The sequence below is a fragment of the Hemicordylus capensis genome, chromosome 1, assembly GCF_027244095.1.
Source record: "Hemicordylus capensis ecotype Gifberg chromosome 1, rHemCap1.1.pri, whole genome shotgun sequence".
NCBI classification, from domain to species: Eukaryota; Metazoa; Chordata; class Lepidosauria; order Squamata; family Cordylidae; genus Hemicordylus; species Hemicordylus capensis.
The window spans coordinates 216650055-216667710 of record NC_069657.1 but is presented as its reverse complement, the minus strand read 5'-3'; the positions used below and the strand labels follow the sequence as shown (position 1 = coordinate 216667710).

The window sequence follows — 17656 nt, the reverse complement described above, 5'->3', positions numbered from 1 at the left end:
TTAGACTCAACAGCCAAAATTGAATCACAGGTAAAAACATGATTCTTATTAGGAAAAGGTCAGTGCATATCTTCCTGGAAGCATAAATATAACAAGCTGCTGTTATCTATCTACCAGGAGAAACGTCCTCGCAGCAAATTGCCTCGTGCCCTGAGAGGCCTCATGGGTGAAGCCAACATTAGGTTTGCTAGAGGAGAACATGAAGAGGCTATTCTAATGTGCATGGAAATCATAAGGCAAGGTATCTGCCGGTGTGTGTGTGTGTGTGTGTGTGTGTGTGTGTGTGTGTGTGTGTGTGTGAGAGAGAGAGAGAGAGAGAGAGAGAAAGTGTGTGTGTGTGTGTGAGAGAGAGAGCACGCAAGAGTTTGCCGTAACTTGAAGGGACAAGTGAAATCGGTCATTTAAATTTTGAGTGCAGTGGATGTAAATACTGTGTTATAAAGTAAACCATTACATCAGAAATTATATTTAATCATCTCTGTACATGAAGGGGCTCCTGAACCTGACCTTGCAAAGCCTCAGCTTATCCAATTCTATCCCTTGGAATCCAAGGACTCTCTTGGCTACATGCATAGAGCACCTGCAGATGTGCTGGGGCCTTCCTCTTTGCTGTTTTTCTGGCCACAGTTTCTTGTACTGTGCTGGAAGCCACTCTCAGTATTCTCCAGACAGTGCCTTCAGGAGACCTCGAAAGCAAAAGTGTAAAGATTTCCCACACAGCCCTTTGAAAGTCTGGTCATTAGTTTTACACCCTTTCCTTTTTTCTTTCCTCTCTGGGTCATACATTATATGATGAGAAATAGAAGTTGATCTGGCCAGTTTAGCAGACATTCTTGTGCACTAAACAAGATATGTTCTATTCCCACCAATTTAAGATAATAATCTATTCCCACCAATCACTATTGAGGGTTGAGGGGGCTCCCCTCGAGGACAGCATGGGGTGGAGGGCATGGGGTTGCAGCAGGAGTGGGGGGGGATTGGCAGAAGTTGCAGTGGGAGGACATTTTGGACAAGTTGAAAGAGCCTTTCTACTTGTGCAAGGCACCAATACAATCAAATACTGTTTAAAGTTTGGGCAAATAAAATATTTTCACGTGGTGCTGAAAGGACAGACACATAGGCACTATGTGAACAAATCGTGGGAAGATGCTGTCTATAGTAGCTACCCACCTCGACGAAGGTTGGAGTCATCCAAAGTACAGCCTGAGGTCAAAATCTGAACAATCAGGCAGGGTCCTGAGTGCTCCTCCTGATACCTAGGTCCAGACTATTTAAGGCTTTAGAGGCCAAAGCCAGTACCTTGAAGAAACTAATGGAGATCTTTAAATATGAGTGTAAAATGAACAGATCTTGCTGACTCAGGGAATAGTCCATCTGCTGTATGAAGTGCACATGTTCTTAATGATGAAGATGCCAAAACATTTTTCCTTTGTTTTGATCAGCTCCTCTTGCTTATGAGCCATTCTCAACTCTTGCCATGATTTACGAAGACCAAGGAGACATGGAGAAATCTTTGCAGTTTGAGCTGATTGCTGCTCACTTAAACCCCAGTGATACTGAGGAGTGGGTTAGACTAGCAGAAATGTCACTTGAGCAGGACAATATCAAACAGGCTATTTTCTGCTATGCAAAAGGTAGGTGAACTGATGAATTTCTGTCACCAGTAGAGCACGCAGTGCAATTCCATTTTCTTATCGGACTGATTGTTTTGCATCAAGAGCCACTACACAGTTTGTTTGCTGCTGCAATTGTGTTTCACTGTGTGTTTGTATGCAAGTGTGGGAAGCTCATTCTCCCAAGTGGGTAATTCTACATCAAAGGGGTTGGGGGCGTGGTCAGAGACCATGCCCAAAACTTACGTCTCTGGGTGGTTGGTTGCCAGAACCTAAGGGGTATACTCGTGAGTCAAATGAGCTGTAACCCAGAATTTGGCTTTTAAAAAGCCAAATCTGGCAACCAGTAACTGGTTTTATTACCTCCACCTGCTGCCTTAAGTTCTCCCTCCCTTTTTCTAGTCCTCCCAGGCTTAGTCCCAGCACTTGGGCACTGCTTGCATTGCCAGATTGCAAGTATGGCGTCAGCACATTATTCATGCAGCACCCATTAGCTACGATGCGAGTGTGGTATGCATGTAGCTCATTGCATTCAAGTTTCCTCTCTTTTCATCATCTGGTGACCATCTTTGGCAGGGCAAAAATAAATCTATCTATCTATCTATCTATTTATATTTATGCCCTGCCCCTCCAGTGCACTTCTGCTCGGGGCGGCTCACAACAATAAGATAGACACAGGTACAATAAAACCATCCCACGACACTGCTCCAAGGCTGTAACTCCTTCCCCCATGTACAAAGCTGAGAACTGTGTATATGAAGACTGGTCAACCAGACCCCAAAATATTGGTTTAAAAAATAGAACCCAGATAAATATGAAGAAAGTTCCATATGCCCTTGTTCCAGTGTGGGGAAATCCAGTCTCCAACACCGCACCACTTCCAATCCTCCCTGGGTCCCACCACCGCTTCCTCCACTCCTTCAGAACCCACCTGTTTTAAAGATCTCTCTTGGTCCAGTTAGCAGGGAATATAAAGGAAGTAGACCTGGACTTTTCTACCCTCTCCTGTTCCGTGTTCCTGCTAAGGTGTGCGCATGCTCACACGTTTTTTTGATGTCCACTCAGTTAATTTTAGATCCTGCTCAGGTTTAATCAGGAAGGCTCCATTCTGAATATACATGTGCACACACTGCCTTGATACTGCCACCCAGAACAAAATTCATTCCACACACAGATGAAAAAAATGAGAGAACACTGCTCCTGTGCCCTTATGCTAATTTCTGGTACTGTGCCTTTAAATGAGGAAAATCTAGGAATGCAGCCTGCCTGTTGCCAGGCAAAGAAAGGGATAAGGTGATATGGTGTTAGACAGCAGAAGGTGGAACGTTTATCAAGAGATGTAGGCTGCTGAGAGCGGATGCATTTCTGAGCTGCTCAGTCTCTCTCTCTATGGTCACAGGAGGAGCTTTAGTATGAACCCCAGGCTATAGCTGGTGCCTAATTTGAACAACATGATGGGGCCAGCAAACGTGCTGTTTCGGCAACCGAAACAGTGTCAAACCAAGTTAGAGGTTTGGAATTCAACATTAGGGCCTTGAAATTGAGCTTTTAAGGTACTAACGGAACAATGGTTGGGAAGAAATCCCATATTCAGACAGTCAAATGCCAGCCTCGGGTATATTTATCTACAGCTTGGCATTGCATCTGATTTGACCCAAAGAGACAAACACTTGAACTCTTGAATGGTGGCAACAAACTACCTCTTTTTTACTGAAACAAAGGATCCAAAATCAGGTTATTTTATCTCCCTTGAATTGTCACCTGAGGAGAGTCTTTCCTTTTTTAGCAGTCTGGGTTTCTTCATCCTCTTCTTCCTTCGCTGTTCTTTAGCTCTCTCCTGATTCTAAAATGAGTCAATTCTCTCTTAACTCCACAGGGAACAGTACTGGCCATTCTCAGATCTCAGGGCTGAGTGTCTCTTGTTTCCTCTGAATTGTCAGGGTATCTTCTGGGATATAAAGGAGGATTTCTTCCTTTGTTCATTCATTTCTCCTCCTCCTTAGCTTCCTGTTCATTTCTTTGCCTTAAATGCTGTAGGGAGAAGGGAAGCACAGGCGGCCCTGCCCTTCTCCCCAGCGGAGGCTGATCTCTTAATTCATCATCACCTTCCCCATCCTTGTCCAGCTGAGTTTCCCATTCATTTCTCTCCCAATCTGGAGCTTGAAAACCACTCTGTAGCAAGTCTCAGTTTCCCCGCCACCCCACCCCACTCCACTCCACCCCACCCCGGCCCCAAGCTTTGTCCCTGGGATTGAGAGCTAAGACCAGGGTCTCAGCAAGTCTGTTTAAAGTTTGGTTCATAGAGTTATTCATCTCCAGATTTTTTTTTCAGTGCATGATACAATAAAATGATACAATAAAATGAACTATGATAACCAACTTCGTATATGATGGCACCTTCATACAGTGAAGAAACCATTTAATAGCTCCAGTACATCATTAGAAACATAATGTATAAATGTGTCCCTTTCTCTCAGGTTTTTAACTGTATTGTCACTTACTGCTGTCAGTCTTATTCCTTGTTTTTATTTTTTAATCATTGTCATTTGATAGTTTGGGGATTTAAAAAAATATTGTGAGCCTCCCAGAGATTACCGTATTTACGCAAATAGAAGATGACCCTGATTTTAAGATGATCCCTTAAAAATATGGATTAAGTGTAGACTGTAATACTTGCCCAAAAGGAAGTGGACCCTGAATTTAAGAGCGCCCGCCACCTTCTAACATGAAAGAACTTGGGGGGAAAAACTAATCTTGGATTCACATAACTATAGTACTTGTACTAGTGGCAGCACAGAAATTGGCTTTGCTTGGCCCTGGAAAGATAGTGGAATAGGCACCAGACAAGTCTCCCTAGGGAGAGGTTCCATCAATGGGGTGCTACAGCTGAGAGGGTCCTCTCCCCAGGCACCTCTGCTTCATGGTAGAATCACCCAGAGGTGGACCTGTGGTGATGATCTCAGTGCATGGAGAGGCTGATGTGGAGGTAGATGTTCCTTCAGGTACCTTGGTCCCAAGCTGTTAGGGCTTTGAATGGACTCACTTTGGATTATGCATGGAAACTGATTGGTAACCAGTGAAATAAGCTATAAGAGCAGTTACCTTTGGACTCCCAAGCATCTGATTTCCTCCCTATTTGCCTTTGCCTGGGCAGGGTCATGGCAAAATTCAGTAAGTATTCAAGCACGTTTTCTGAATTCAACTATGCAACTACAGCTTGAGCGAATACAGCTACACTCATGCCCCTTTTTGTTTTTATAGCTCTGAAGTATGATCCCACTAATGTGCGTTACCTGTGGGAGAGATCAAGTCTCTATGAGCAGCTTGGTGAACATAAACTGGCAATGGATGGCTACAGGCGCATTTTAAACCTTCTGACCCCTTTTGATGGAGATCGCTTTATGCATTTGGCTAGAGATATGGCAAAGTAAGCATTTTGTAGAGTATTTGCAATATGCTGAGGTGAAAAGGTGGCGTCACTGTTCCAAAACGTGTGTGTTCTCATTGTGAGCATTGCATATGTGCAATACAGAAATCACGTGTGGCTGATGTAAACATGCTTTGAAGAACATGGACTACTAGCAGCTGTACCAGTGCAATGGCATAAACAACACGGTAGCTTAATGTTGAAGTGACATTATGGTGGCTCCGAGGGCAAAAGAATGACACTGTTATTTGAGACTGAGATGCCAGTAACAGAGGTGGAGGAGGAAGATAATGTTTGAGAATGGTGTAATGGAAACAATGCAAGGAAAATCTAGCATGTTAGCAGGCAGCACAGAAAGGATGCGACTGTGATGGGCCAGGGAAGGTTTTGCTGAAATGGGTTTCCAGGAGGAAATTAAGGGAAAGGCTGGCTTAGAATAGTAGACCCAGATAAGAATAACTAGCTGGCCTGGCGCAGAGCATCTGTGCACTAGTTCTCCCCGCCTCTTTCCCACTCCTCACACACTCTGGGCTCCCCCACCCCGCTCCAACCAACTGTGGCCCCCTGCGCCCAATTTGATTTGCACACCCAGAGACCTCCTCACCTGAGTCCTACTCCTGCTCCCCTCCCCCCCGTAGGAGCAGTGGTGGCTGCCCCCCCACAGTTGGTTGGCTGGCCCCCTCCCCGCTGCTCACTCGCTTGCCCCCTACCTGCTCCCCTTCCCTATCTGAATATGGAATCCCCACTGCCAAATCACCATCATGCTTCTGTTCTGTTACCTTTGGTTGGTAAAGCACTTTGTGGGTGGGGCTTGCCACGTACGAGCTTAGTGTATTATATAGATAGGATGGCAGCAATACAGTTTTATCTATCTAACAGTTGCTGGGACAGAAACAGGTGAAATCCTAGAAATGCTGACACTGAAGAGGGACACATGTTTCAGATTCAAAGGCTGGAGAGGCACAGCCAGCTTGCATGCTTAGTTACATAAAATCATTTCCATATACTTTGCATGACCACATGATAAATGTCCTTCATTGAGAGAGCAAGATGATCTTAATAAGAGATTGCTTATTAGAATCATCTGGGGAGATCCACCTGCAGTTGTTGCCGGCTTGTTTGAAGGTGACTCAGGGTCAGGCCTTCTGTACAGAAGGCCCGCATCTTTGGAATGGGCTCCCTGTTGGAGCAAGGGCCTCAACAACTCTGGCAGCTTTTAGGAAATTTTTGGAAATGCACCTGCTCAAATAGGCCTTGGGTCAGTTTTAAATTGTTTTAAAGTGTATTGTGTTAATCTTTGACTGTTTCAATCTTGTAATTGTTTTAGTGGTTTTATATTTTAAAATGTTAGTATAAACCACCCTGAGATGTGTTTTGGCAGGATAATAAGATGTGTTTTGGCAGGATAAGATGTGTTTTGGCAGGATAATTTTGGCAGTATCTTCTTATCCTGGGATCCCTGTAACACTTTATAAACTGGCTTGGACTAATTTTAATGCTGAACTGATGTTAGTATTTTCTCTCATTTACTACTTCTTTCATGTTCCCTAGGAGTTATTATGAGGCCAATGATATCACTGCTGCTATCGAGATCATGGAAGAAGCCTTCAGTAAACACCAGAGCCTTGTATCTATGGAGGATGTGAATATAGCTGCTGAGCTATATATTTCTAACAAGCAGTATGATAAGGCATTGGCAGTAAGCAGTTTTACCTTAACTTCCTATAAGGGTTACCCATTCAGAACTGAGAAAACGCAGAATATTTTTGTTTTTAAGACTTCCCCATCTAAGGTGCTCAGTGCTGGTAGTAGTAAGTTAAAATCATAATGGCAGTTTTATACTGCCTTTCCAAAAATGGCTCAGGGCAGTTTACACAAAGAAATAAATAAGATGGCTCCCTGTCCCCAAAGGGCTCACAATCTAAAAAGAAATGTAAGATAGACACTAGCAACAGTCACTGGAGGTGCTGTGCTGGGGATGGCCAGTTATTCTCCCCCTGCTAAACAAAGAGAATCACCACGTTAAAAGGTGCTTCTTTGCTTTTGTTTAATTGGATGTAACGAGATTGTTAAGATATTGTAAAAATCAATAAAAATTTTAAAAGTAAAAAATAAATAAATTGGTGAGCGGGAAGTCAACATTTGTTTAATTGGATGCAACGAGATTGTTAAGATATTGTAAAAATCAATAAAAAATTTAAAAGCCAAAAAAAGAAAAGAAAGGTGCCTCTTTGCCAAGTTAGCAGGGGACTAGCATGTTAGCATGTCCAAATAAAAGCCTTCAAACAAATTAAACTTATTTTTAATAAACCTCAGCTCATGTATTGTATTCTGGCTATTCAATGATAGCAAAGTAACAGTTTTTACCATGCTTCTAGAAGCATTTCGGTCCCCCCGCCCCCAGGTGAGGCAGTTGAACAGTAGTACAGTTGCCCTTTTGGTACTATTAACAGAGCATCCTTCATCAGATTGAGGAAGGTTGCTGTCCCCTAGGTATATTGAGCCTGAGCAATAATCAGAAAGCCACACTGGACATTGAAAGAGTACATGGTAGAGTCCTCCATTCAACTAGGCCACTCCAGAATCTGTAGGGTGGGGGTGGGAATGGCCTAGAGCTATCCTTGCTCTTTAGTCTGTCTTGATATGGGGGCACTTCCAAACAGCAGCACCTTGAATATTGCTGTTGCCTCTTCGTTTACTGTGTTTCTGCTCCATGTAGCTATTTTCCTTTTCTTATGTCAAGACTTGCTGTTGTATTTCCAGGTTATTACAGATTTTTCAGGAATTGTACTTGAAAAAAGAGAAACGGAAAGTGATTCTTCTGCAGAGAATAAAGGTACTAAGGTTATTGCATACCATTGCATTGAGCTTTCTCTGTCAACTGTGCATAATCAGTCAGTCTGCACATAATTCAGTAGGTCTGATTCTTGATTCTAAGGCTGCAGAACAGGCTTAACCATTAAGCTGTAAAAGGTGGGAACTGATCCTGCACTGTTCTCACATACAAAGAATTGTATGTGAACTGCTCTCTTGCTTTAGGAAGTCATTGGGATTTAAGCTTTCGGCAGTTTCAATGGGTCTGAAGGGTCTTAACTAGATACTACCCTCTGTCATACACTCCATGAACAAAGTCATTTAATAAACGTTAATACTACTGAGTCCTCTTGGTTTCTGGTACTGCATCTTTGATTCATATGTCATCTAGTTAGGTGTGTGTTCCTGTTTCATTTGCTTTATATGGATAAAGTCTCAAGTACTGGGTAGGCAAGAGAAAAGCTACTGATCAGATGGAGCAGCTGAATATGCTATTTTTTAGTTCACAGATTTTTGTTTTTTAATTAATGGGTTTTTTCCTGCTTCCCTCCCCTTTGCCACCTAAAATGGAAGAGGCAGTAGAAATGCAGAAGAGTCAAGACGTAATGGCTGACAACCAAGCTCTCACACCTGAAACAAGTTCTACTTGTGAGCAAGTTTACTATCTCAAAATTAGTTTACTTCTGCCATCTGAATTTCTTGCCAGGAAGCAAACTATAAATATTTGAGGATCAAAATAATACTGATAAAAAGTGATAGTGGCCCTGTTTGAGAAAATATAAAGGTACAGTATACCTTCAAGTCGGTGTCGACTCCTGGCACCCACAGAGCCCCGTGGTTGTCTTTTGGTAGAATACAGGAGGGGTTTACCATTGCCATCTCCGGTGCAGTATGAGATGATGCCTTTCAGCATCTTCCTATATTGCTGCTGCCCAATATAGGTGCTTCCCATAGTCTGGGAAACATACCAGCGGGGATTCAAACTGGCAACCTCTGGCTTGCTAGTGAAGTCATTTCCCCTCTGTGCCATTAGGTGGCTTTTTTAGGAGGAAATATAGCTACCTGCAAATCCTGGGGCAGGGCTGAGTAGCTGTAATCAATCTCACCTAGTGTTTGAACAGAAAGCCTACATTCTCCTTGTGGTCTGCTGCATTCGTGTAACTTCAAGGACCACAACCCCTAGAGCCTTTTAACTTTTTTTCGGAGTGCTCTATTGCAGAGCTGCACAGCTTCGGCCCTCCAGCTGTGTTTGGACTACAACTCTCATCATCCCAACCACACTGACCAATAGTCAGGAATGATGGGAATTGTATATCTGTAAGAGGGCCCCAGTTGTGCAGCCCTGTTCTATTTTGGCAGGTGGGGGATTATTTTAATTGCAGAAGCAACTGACCCTTGTTTATATCTGTATCTAAAGGATTTCTTTTGCCTTGTCCTCTATTTACATAATCTCCTTTGACCTATGAATCATTCATAAGCACAGCTTTCCTTCCTAGTAACGGAAGGAGCTTCCATTCACAGAGTGCAAGGTTAGGATCCAACCCAATGTGTATTTGCTTTGTGTTTTTGTTAAACTTTTAGTAGCTTTTTTTCATGGTGCTTTAGCTTAATAATGTAAGCACAAAGGCCACACGAGTTTAAAAACAAAACCAAAAACACCACCACCACCCCAAAACCAGGAAATGCTTGTAGGGCAAAATGTGTATGGTGTGAGAGAATTTAGTTAGAAAACCCAAGATAATGAACCTTTATTCCTGTAGTTGCTGAAAAGGACCTTTAATTATTGTTTGAAAGCAACAGAAACAGGTCTCTCTTTTACAGGAATAAAGTAATTTTTAAAAATCGGAGAAAGCAAAGACAAAAGATAGTGGTTGTAAATGGTGTCTGGATAGCCACAGGGATAGTGAATAACAGATAAAATGCTGGTTGGAAAAAAATTAGAATGACTGTCTTCTTCTAGCTTCAGAAAAGGTTACCTGCTCTATACCAGATGGCGTTCCCATAGATATTACTGTAAAACTTATGGTGTGCTTGGTTCACCTGAACATCTTGGAGCCTCTCAATGTAAGTACAAACCTGAATAAAGGAGAGAGAGAAAAAGAGAGTTTTGCAGTATGACTCCATGGCATTCAGAGGAGGCAGCGATTGTGGAGGTGTCTTTGATTTGTATATATAAAATAAATATAACACAGACTGAGATGCAAAGAGAACTTAGGCAGTGCTTTAGATTTGTGGGATTTTTGCTTCTTCTTCTTGAACAGCTGACTTACTTGTCATAAAGGAAATTTCAACAACACTTTGCCATGTGGCACAGAGTAGGGTAGTGTGTGTTCCCCGAAAACCAGCCTACTGCCCTCATGTGTTAATTGAACGGGTTTCTCATTTCTTTGGAATGTAGCTGTGAGCTATAATTGTACATTGCCTTGATAGTTTTGTTCTTCCAGAGTGCACCTGTCCTTTAAGTATGTGAAGCCCTAAATATTAAGACCAGTTGATTGCCCTGGGGTGGCAGATGGGCAGGAGATGCAATAAGTAGCTGGTATGTTGCACTGCGTGTCCTCCGATGTGCTCCAAGTCTAGGACTAAGCCACAGAAAAGAGGGCTCAGGACCTTGGGCTCAATGCTCATCCTTCAGTACCTCCTTATCCTTCTTCCAATATTAGGTTTGCCTCTCCAAGACTGCTTCTGGAAAGATTTCTTGTGGATATATTTGAAATCCATTTGACATTCCTTCCCCCAATATTGCCATTCAGGAGGATAATTGTATGCGAGATTAGCAAAACAAAGTACAGTACTTGGGAAGAAATTCTGAAAACTTGAGTAATACAGAGTTCAGATTTCCAGTTCTCTTGCTTCCAAAATTGATCTCAATTAAGGCAACTCTGCTTTAGAAGTATGATAGGGATAATTGTTATGCTGTACAGTACAGCTGATCATACCTTTAAAATTAGGACATTTCACGGTGGTTGGCTTGGAATGAGTTGGTTTGGGTTGAGGAAGGGTGCAGTATCTAATTGGAATGTCTTTCTAGTTTGGTGGGATATTTGGTGTTCGATTGGACTGTGTTTACCGTTCATATTAAGCTTTTCATGTTTTAAATGAGTGGTATGCTGACAGTTATACCATACCAGAATGCACACAAGAGCTTATTTCACAAGGGAAGGGGCCCTTGTGTGAGCGTAATACTCCTGCTTGCAGAAGGAACTTCCAGCCTTAAGCCAACGCTTTGGTTGCAACCCACCAAGTTTTGGACTAAAATGTACCTGAAGTTCAGTTAAAAGGTTCTTAAAATATGCTTCGGATGAGAGTCTAATTCTCTGTTTTGATTTTGTTATTGTTTGGAAAGCTTCTGCTGACCACTTTAGTGGAGCAAAATCCTGAAGATATGGGAGACTTGTACCTCGATGTTGCAGAAGCCTTTCTTGATGTTGGAGAGTATAATTCTGCACTCCCTCTCTTGAGTTCCCTGGTGTGCTCGGAAAGATACAATTTAGCTGTTGTTTGGCTCCGTCATGCAGGTAAAGGCACTATTCAAATGGAAATGCTCTGTGGATTCGGCAGGGTTGTATTGATTGATTTTGTAGCCCTTGTTTCCTTCAAGGAGCTCAGGGCAGCATGCATGGTTCAGCTAAAAGCTGGGACAGTGTTTGTTTTGCTTCTCTTTCTAGAGTGTTTAAAAGCCTTGGGCTACATAGAACGTGCTGCAGAGAGCTATGCTAAAGTGGTCGACCTTGCCCCTCTGCACCTGGATGCCCGAATCTCCCTTTCTACCCTTCAGCAGCAGTTGGGCCGGCCTGAGAAAGCCCTGGAGGCGCTTGAGCCCATGTATGACCCGGATACACTGGCCCAGGATGCTAATGCTGCTCAGCAAGTAAGCAAGAGCCCTGTGTTGTGCAAATCCTGTTTTGTTTTCATTCACCTCCGAGATCCATTTTTCTCTCTGAATATATTTTGCATTTTCCTTGCTGGTTTAGTCAATGCACACAATATAGCCGTCATAAGAAGGCTGATTTTAATTGGAGAGCCATTTGAGTTCACCAATTTGTTACACAGATTGGGCAGTTTTTCTCTGCACGACTGTAGTTCCTTTTCTTTGAGGAAGGTTTCCAGTGGCTTCGAGAAAACCACCATATTAGTCAGTGCACGAAAACACTGGAAATGATCACCATGAAGACTGTCCTCCCTGTCACACAGACAGATGTAACTACTCTTATAGCTGGATATTTTGAAGGAGGCTGGTTGCCCGTGTTCCCTCTAACAGGAATTCCCAGGTGTTGTTGACTACAACTCCCAGCACCCCCAGCTTCAGTGGCCTTGGGGATTATGGGAATTGTAGTCAACATCTGGGAATCCCTGTTAGAGGGAACACTGCTGGTTGCAGACATTCATTTTACTGTATCTTTCTTAATCTCTACTTCCTGTATCAACATGGAAATAATGCAATTTGAAAACTCGTGTCCTGCTAGGAACAGGACAAAGTATCAGCTCTTTCATACCATCTTCCTAATAATATTATTTGTACTATTATTATTTTACATTTTATATCCCGCTCTTCCTCCAAGGAGCCCAGAGCGGTGTACTACATACTTGAGTTTCTCCTCACAACAACCTTGTGAAGTAGGTTAGGCTGAGAGAGAAGTGACTGGCCCAGAGTCACCCAGCTAGTATCATGGCTGAATGGGGATTTGAACTCGGGTCTCCCCGGTCCTAGTCCAGCACTCTAACCACTACACCATGCTGTCACCAGATATGAGGGTTTTTTTGCTACACTATATTCTTTTTTCTTTTTTAAAAAAGTAGTTTAGCAATTGGAAGATTCTTTACTGCTTTCCAACATTTTTCCTGATTTATGGATAAATGTGATTTATTGTCACAATAATCTCAACCTCCACCACAGTGGATTTCTTTCTGGAATGTTTTAATGCTGGCAATTCATTTGTTTTAAAGTGTCATTCATGATAACTGAGTGTGATTTTAATTTTCTTCAATGTTCAGGAATTAAAATTGCTGCTTCATCGTTCAACATTATTGTACTCTCAAGGCAACATGTATGGCTACGTAGATTCTTTGCTCACGATGTTAGCCATGCTCTTAAAGGTAAGTCTGTTCTTTCCGTCCTCTGTCATACTGCACAACTTGTTGAAATGTATGAATAGGGCTACTGTCATTACAGAATCTATAAAGAGATACAGTCATTCTAACAGTTCCCAATGACTGCTGTTACAATGACTGTATCTCTTTATAGATTCTGTAATGACAGTAGCCCTATTCAGGCGTTATTGGTGGTGACCCAAAACTGGGCCTTCTCTAGAGTTGCCCCGAGGCTCTGGAACACGCTCCCAAATGAAATCAGAATCTCCCCATCTCTGGTTGTATTTAAACAACTTTTGAACACACACCTGTTTCATCAGGTTTTTAGTTTATGATGATTTAAAGTTTTATTTATGGTAATTCTAATCTGTTTTAAATGATTTTTAGGTTTCAGTTGCTGTTTGTTTAAACTGTAAAACCGCTCTGTTTTATATAGGGCGGTATATAAATGCGATCATTCAATCAATAAAATAATGTTGTGCCAGTGTACAGATGCAGATATGGGAGATGAAGATATGGGACATATACCCTCCTGTGTGTGTTTGTGCGAATGACTGTACCTGCATTCGTTTAAATGAATTGGCTACACACCTTTCAGATGCATGATACAGATAATGTACTGCTGTAACAGTGTTCAACATAACATGCGGATAACTGTATCTGTATACACTGTACACACGTGTCGAACATAATGTGTGAATAGGGTGCTTGCCTTACTGTTTTGAGCTACAGACACATTGACCTGTAGGAGGCTTCTGGCAATGAAAGCCTTTGGATATTAGACAATTTTGATGATATTATTAGAATGGATTGGTCCAATTTTATTTATCTATATATACATTATTACCACAACAGCAGTACTTTTGGGTTTTATCTGAAACACCCACTTGTGCTGAATTTGAAATTCTGTCACAAACTGAAAAAGCAGTTGATGGTCTGCATCTATGGAACAGGCTATAATATGGTGTCCTGAGGTGCAAATATGTTTTATAATCTCAAGCTTTTTGTGGCTGCTTTCCAGGTAGCCATGAACCGAGCTCAAGTGTGTTTAATATCCAGTTCCAAATCTGGAGAAAGGCATCTCTATCTTATTAAAGTGTCGAGGGATAAAATATCTGACAATGATGATCAAGAAACTACAAACTGTGATGCAAAAGGTAGGGTGTGTGTATGCATGCATAAGTAAAAGAAAGTTAGATGGTTTTTTGTAGGGTTTTTTGTATGTGTGTAAGGAAGGGGGCTCAGGAAAAACAAAAAGGCTCATCTCTTTCTAGGAAACACTTTTTTGCATGATAAAATCCCTTCTTGCTTCCTCTGTGATGTAGGTGTAGGTTGTTGCCTGTAACATATGAGATGAGGCTAGAGAGACAGCCGGATACACCCGTGCAGTATTATGTTTCTCTGTTAGTTTGGGGTTCTGTGAAGGCATGCAGCTCCTTGGCTTGCATCTCTGAGGTATTTGAATCTTTTATTTAATACATATTGGCGTCTGACTCCATTCTAGCGATATTTGTGGTACTTACAAGTGTGCTGACCAAAGACGACTGGTGGAACCTCCTGTTGAAGGCCATCTACACTTTGTGTGACCTTTCTCGATACAAAGAGGCAGAGCTCCTAGTGGACTCCTCATTGGAATACTACTCATTCTATGATGACAGGCAGAAGCGGAAAGAGCTGGAGTACTTTGGTCTTTCAGCAGCAATTTTGGACAAGAATTTTAGAAAAGCTTACAATTACATCAGGTGAGCTGTTGGCAAGGCTATGCTGGACTGAAGGTTGACCACAGCTATCCCCCCCCCCCCCCCCAAAAAAAATAACCCAGAAAGTATGATGCTAAGAATATTTGCTGCTAAGTGACTGAATAATATTTTTTGTTTCTATTGTAAACTACTTTTCTTTTTTTGATTTGTAAATTGCCTTAGAAGATCATAGATGTTTACCAAGCTTTGTGGAAGTGGGCTGTAGCTGTAAATGCTTTATAGTTGTGAAAAGTAATTTGTAAGGTTAAACTCTCAAGGACCAGGTAGAAGGCATTTGTTTGCTGATGTTATTCTACAGGTATTTCCTCTCTCACTATTGTCTCTTCTGGCTGTTTCATATGTTCAACTTTTTGTACACAGAAAATATTCAGTGTAGGAGGAAATAACCTGCATTGTGTGTGTGTCAGTCATCAGATGTAATGATTACACCTGCATTTGCTGCTATGTATGTGCCCTGGGAAGCTCTAAACAACTGTTCTCTGATGCCTGGAGCTGAGGACATCTCTCATTGGGTTATCCTTTCCACGTGCTCCCAGGCAGGACTAATGAAAATCTGTTACTAGCCTTAGGCTGGAACGGATAATCCTGCCCAGTTCTTTTAGTCCTGCTGCGCTCCTAGGCAGAGATCATCGTTTGTATTGCTCCTTTTTACAAAGGCTATTATCTGTAAATTCTTTATCTATCTGTCTTCAGTTTTACCTTTATCTAGTTATCTCTTTCTTCTTTATATATTCAAAAAACAAACAAAAAACCTCTATCTAGTTTTTCCATTTCATCTCCGTTTTTGTCCTCTGCTCCTGTATGTGTCGCCCTCCCCGATTCTGTGTGTGCCTTTATGGAACGCCGACAGACCATTAGAAGAATCTTAGTGCCACAGACAATGGAATATATATGAATGAATGTGTCACATTTTACATATGGATTTTATATGTAAGAGGTGTCACATTTTACATATTGATTGTATGCTGCTTCTAACATAGAAGGACTTTCTGTGTGCAACGGGTATGAAATAGACCTTTTCACAGTAAGCATTTTTGCAGTGCTTTTGGGGTATTCAAAACACTTCTCAGACTTTCAGTAATTAATCCAAAAAACCTAGTCTGTTAAGTCTGATTTTCATATAGGGAGGCTGCAAGAAGAATGACTAATACTCTGGAGTCAGGCGGCATATAAATAAATACATAAAAATAATAGTTAATGGTTAATGGCTGCGGTGAGATTTCAAGTAGGGACTTCCCATCTCACAGCTCACATTCTTGATGACATGCCCCAGCTCTTTTGATGACATTGCCAGCATTTTGACACTTTCCTTCATGATTTGTTGTACCTGTGGATTCAAATTGACCTTACAAAATTAAAAAATGGTTCCTTCATTACCCAGGATCCTGATCAGAAGGCAAAGATGACAAAGAGTAAAGCAAGGCAAACTGAATGGCAAAGAAGGGCAATGGTGTGGATACAATCATAGAGTAATAATATTCCATACTTGTATGGTAAACATACAACTTTAGTCACACTCAAAGTGTTTACTGACTACACCACGACCACCACACAGATTGCATCACTGGTCCAATATGTATCTGAATCCTTGTCCTCTGTGAATATAGAAAGTTCTGTTCATTTACTGCATAAAATGTGATGTTCATGCTTCTCTCTTAGGATAATGGTTATGGAACATGTCGGTAAGCCTCAGCTCTGGAATATCTTCAACCAAATCACCATGCACTCGCAAGATGTCCGGCACCATCGCTTCTGTCTTCGGTTAATGTTGAAGAACCCTGACAGTCACGCACTCTGTGTTTTAAATGGCCACAATGCCTTTGTGTCTGGCAGTTTCAAACATGCTCTTGGTAAGATGGTTAGAATTCACTAAATATCATAGATGCAACATGTGGAAATGAATATGGTCATGCTGTAGAATCACTCTCTACAGAATGATTCTCTTATTTTGGGTGTGAAGTTTACTAAGATGTTTGAGCACTCTCAGAACACGTTTTGAGAGGAGAAGCAGAAGGTGCTTCTTGGTGGTGATGGAGGTAGGGGAAGTGATGTAGCTGAAGGAAAGTTAATGGGAACTCCGTGAAACGAGGTGTGTGCTTCTGATATTTGTGCAACCTCCACTCTTGTTTCTTAATACAAACTACTTCTAGCTCAGGGGTGGGTAAACCTGGCCCTCCAGCTGTTGAACTACAATTCCTATCATTCCCAGGCACAATAAAGTTTGCCCATCCCTGTTCTAGGTAGTAACACTTAAAGGTAAAGTGTGCTGTCAAGTCGATTTCGACTCCTGGAGCCCTGTGGTTTTCTTTTGGTAGAATACAGGAGGGGTTTACCATTGCCTCATCCCACGCAGTATGAGATGATGCCTTTCGGCATCTTCCTATATCACTACTGCCGGATATAGTCCAAGTGGGGATTTGAACTGGCAACCTTCTGCTTGTTAGTCAAGCATTTCCCCGCTGCGCCACTTAAGGTTTTTAAAGGAAGAAGTCAAAACAGAAAATGAGGACGTTCTTTATTTTATTTATTTAACAGTTTAGACAAGTCAGGTAAGTTTTTAACAGCTTGTGCTTACAAGAATAGTGTAATCCACAAATGCTTGAAATTGCTGCTTCCTTCCACCCCAAGATATTCCTTGTAATTTATTAGTAAAAGAGATGTTTTAATAACTACAAGTGATTTTGGAATTCTATTTATTTCCTTCTAGGACAATATGTACAAGCCTTCCGTACTAACCCACATGAACCACTTTACAGCCTCTGCATAGGTTTGACTTTCATCCACATGGCCTCTCAGAAGTATGTGCTAAAAAGGCATGCCCTTATAGTTCAGGTAAGTTATCACATGCTCTCCTTCATGTAAAATACAAGCTCTTTGGGCTGCTGGAAGTGGGATGGATCACATCATGGCTTTCTTCAGTGATCTGATCAAGTACTATGCTATTTACGCCA

General features: G+C 41.8%; 1 protein-coding gene across 4 annotated transcripts in view; it reads left to right on the top strand.

Annotated features, from left to right (window-relative positions):
• Positions 1 to 17656, top strand: part of GTF3C3 (general transcription factor IIIC subunit 3) — a 45160-nt gene that overhangs the window by 11549 nt on the left and 15955 nt on the right. For 3 of the 4 annotated variants that reach the window (XM_053277162.1, XM_053277143.1, XM_053277171.1), the window contains exons 4-17: positions 118 to 241; positions 1443 to 1634; positions 4875 to 5040; positions 6592 to 6739; positions 7804 to 7876; positions 8428 to 8502; positions 9815 to 9918; positions 11201 to 11372; positions 11523 to 11725; positions 12850 to 12951; positions 13967 to 14102; positions 14450 to 14687; positions 16365 to 16555; positions 17413 to 17537. In XM_053277162.1, coding sequence (XP_053133137.1) covers positions 118 to 241; positions 1443 to 1634; positions 4875 to 5040; positions 6592 to 6739; positions 7804 to 7876; positions 8428 to 8502; positions 9815 to 9918; positions 11201 to 11372; positions 11523 to 11725; positions 12850 to 12951; positions 13967 to 14102; positions 14450 to 14687; positions 16365 to 16555; positions 17413 to 17537 — 2049 coding nt within the window. The remainder of the gene's footprint in view (positions 1 to 117; positions 242 to 1442; positions 1635 to 4874; positions 5041 to 6591; positions 6740 to 7803; positions 7877 to 8427; positions 8503 to 9814; positions 9919 to 11200; positions 11373 to 11522; positions 11726 to 12849; positions 12952 to 13966; positions 14103 to 14449; positions 14688 to 16364; positions 16556 to 17412; positions 17538 to 17656) is intronic. The other variant, XM_053277153.1, reaches the window with a different exon arrangement.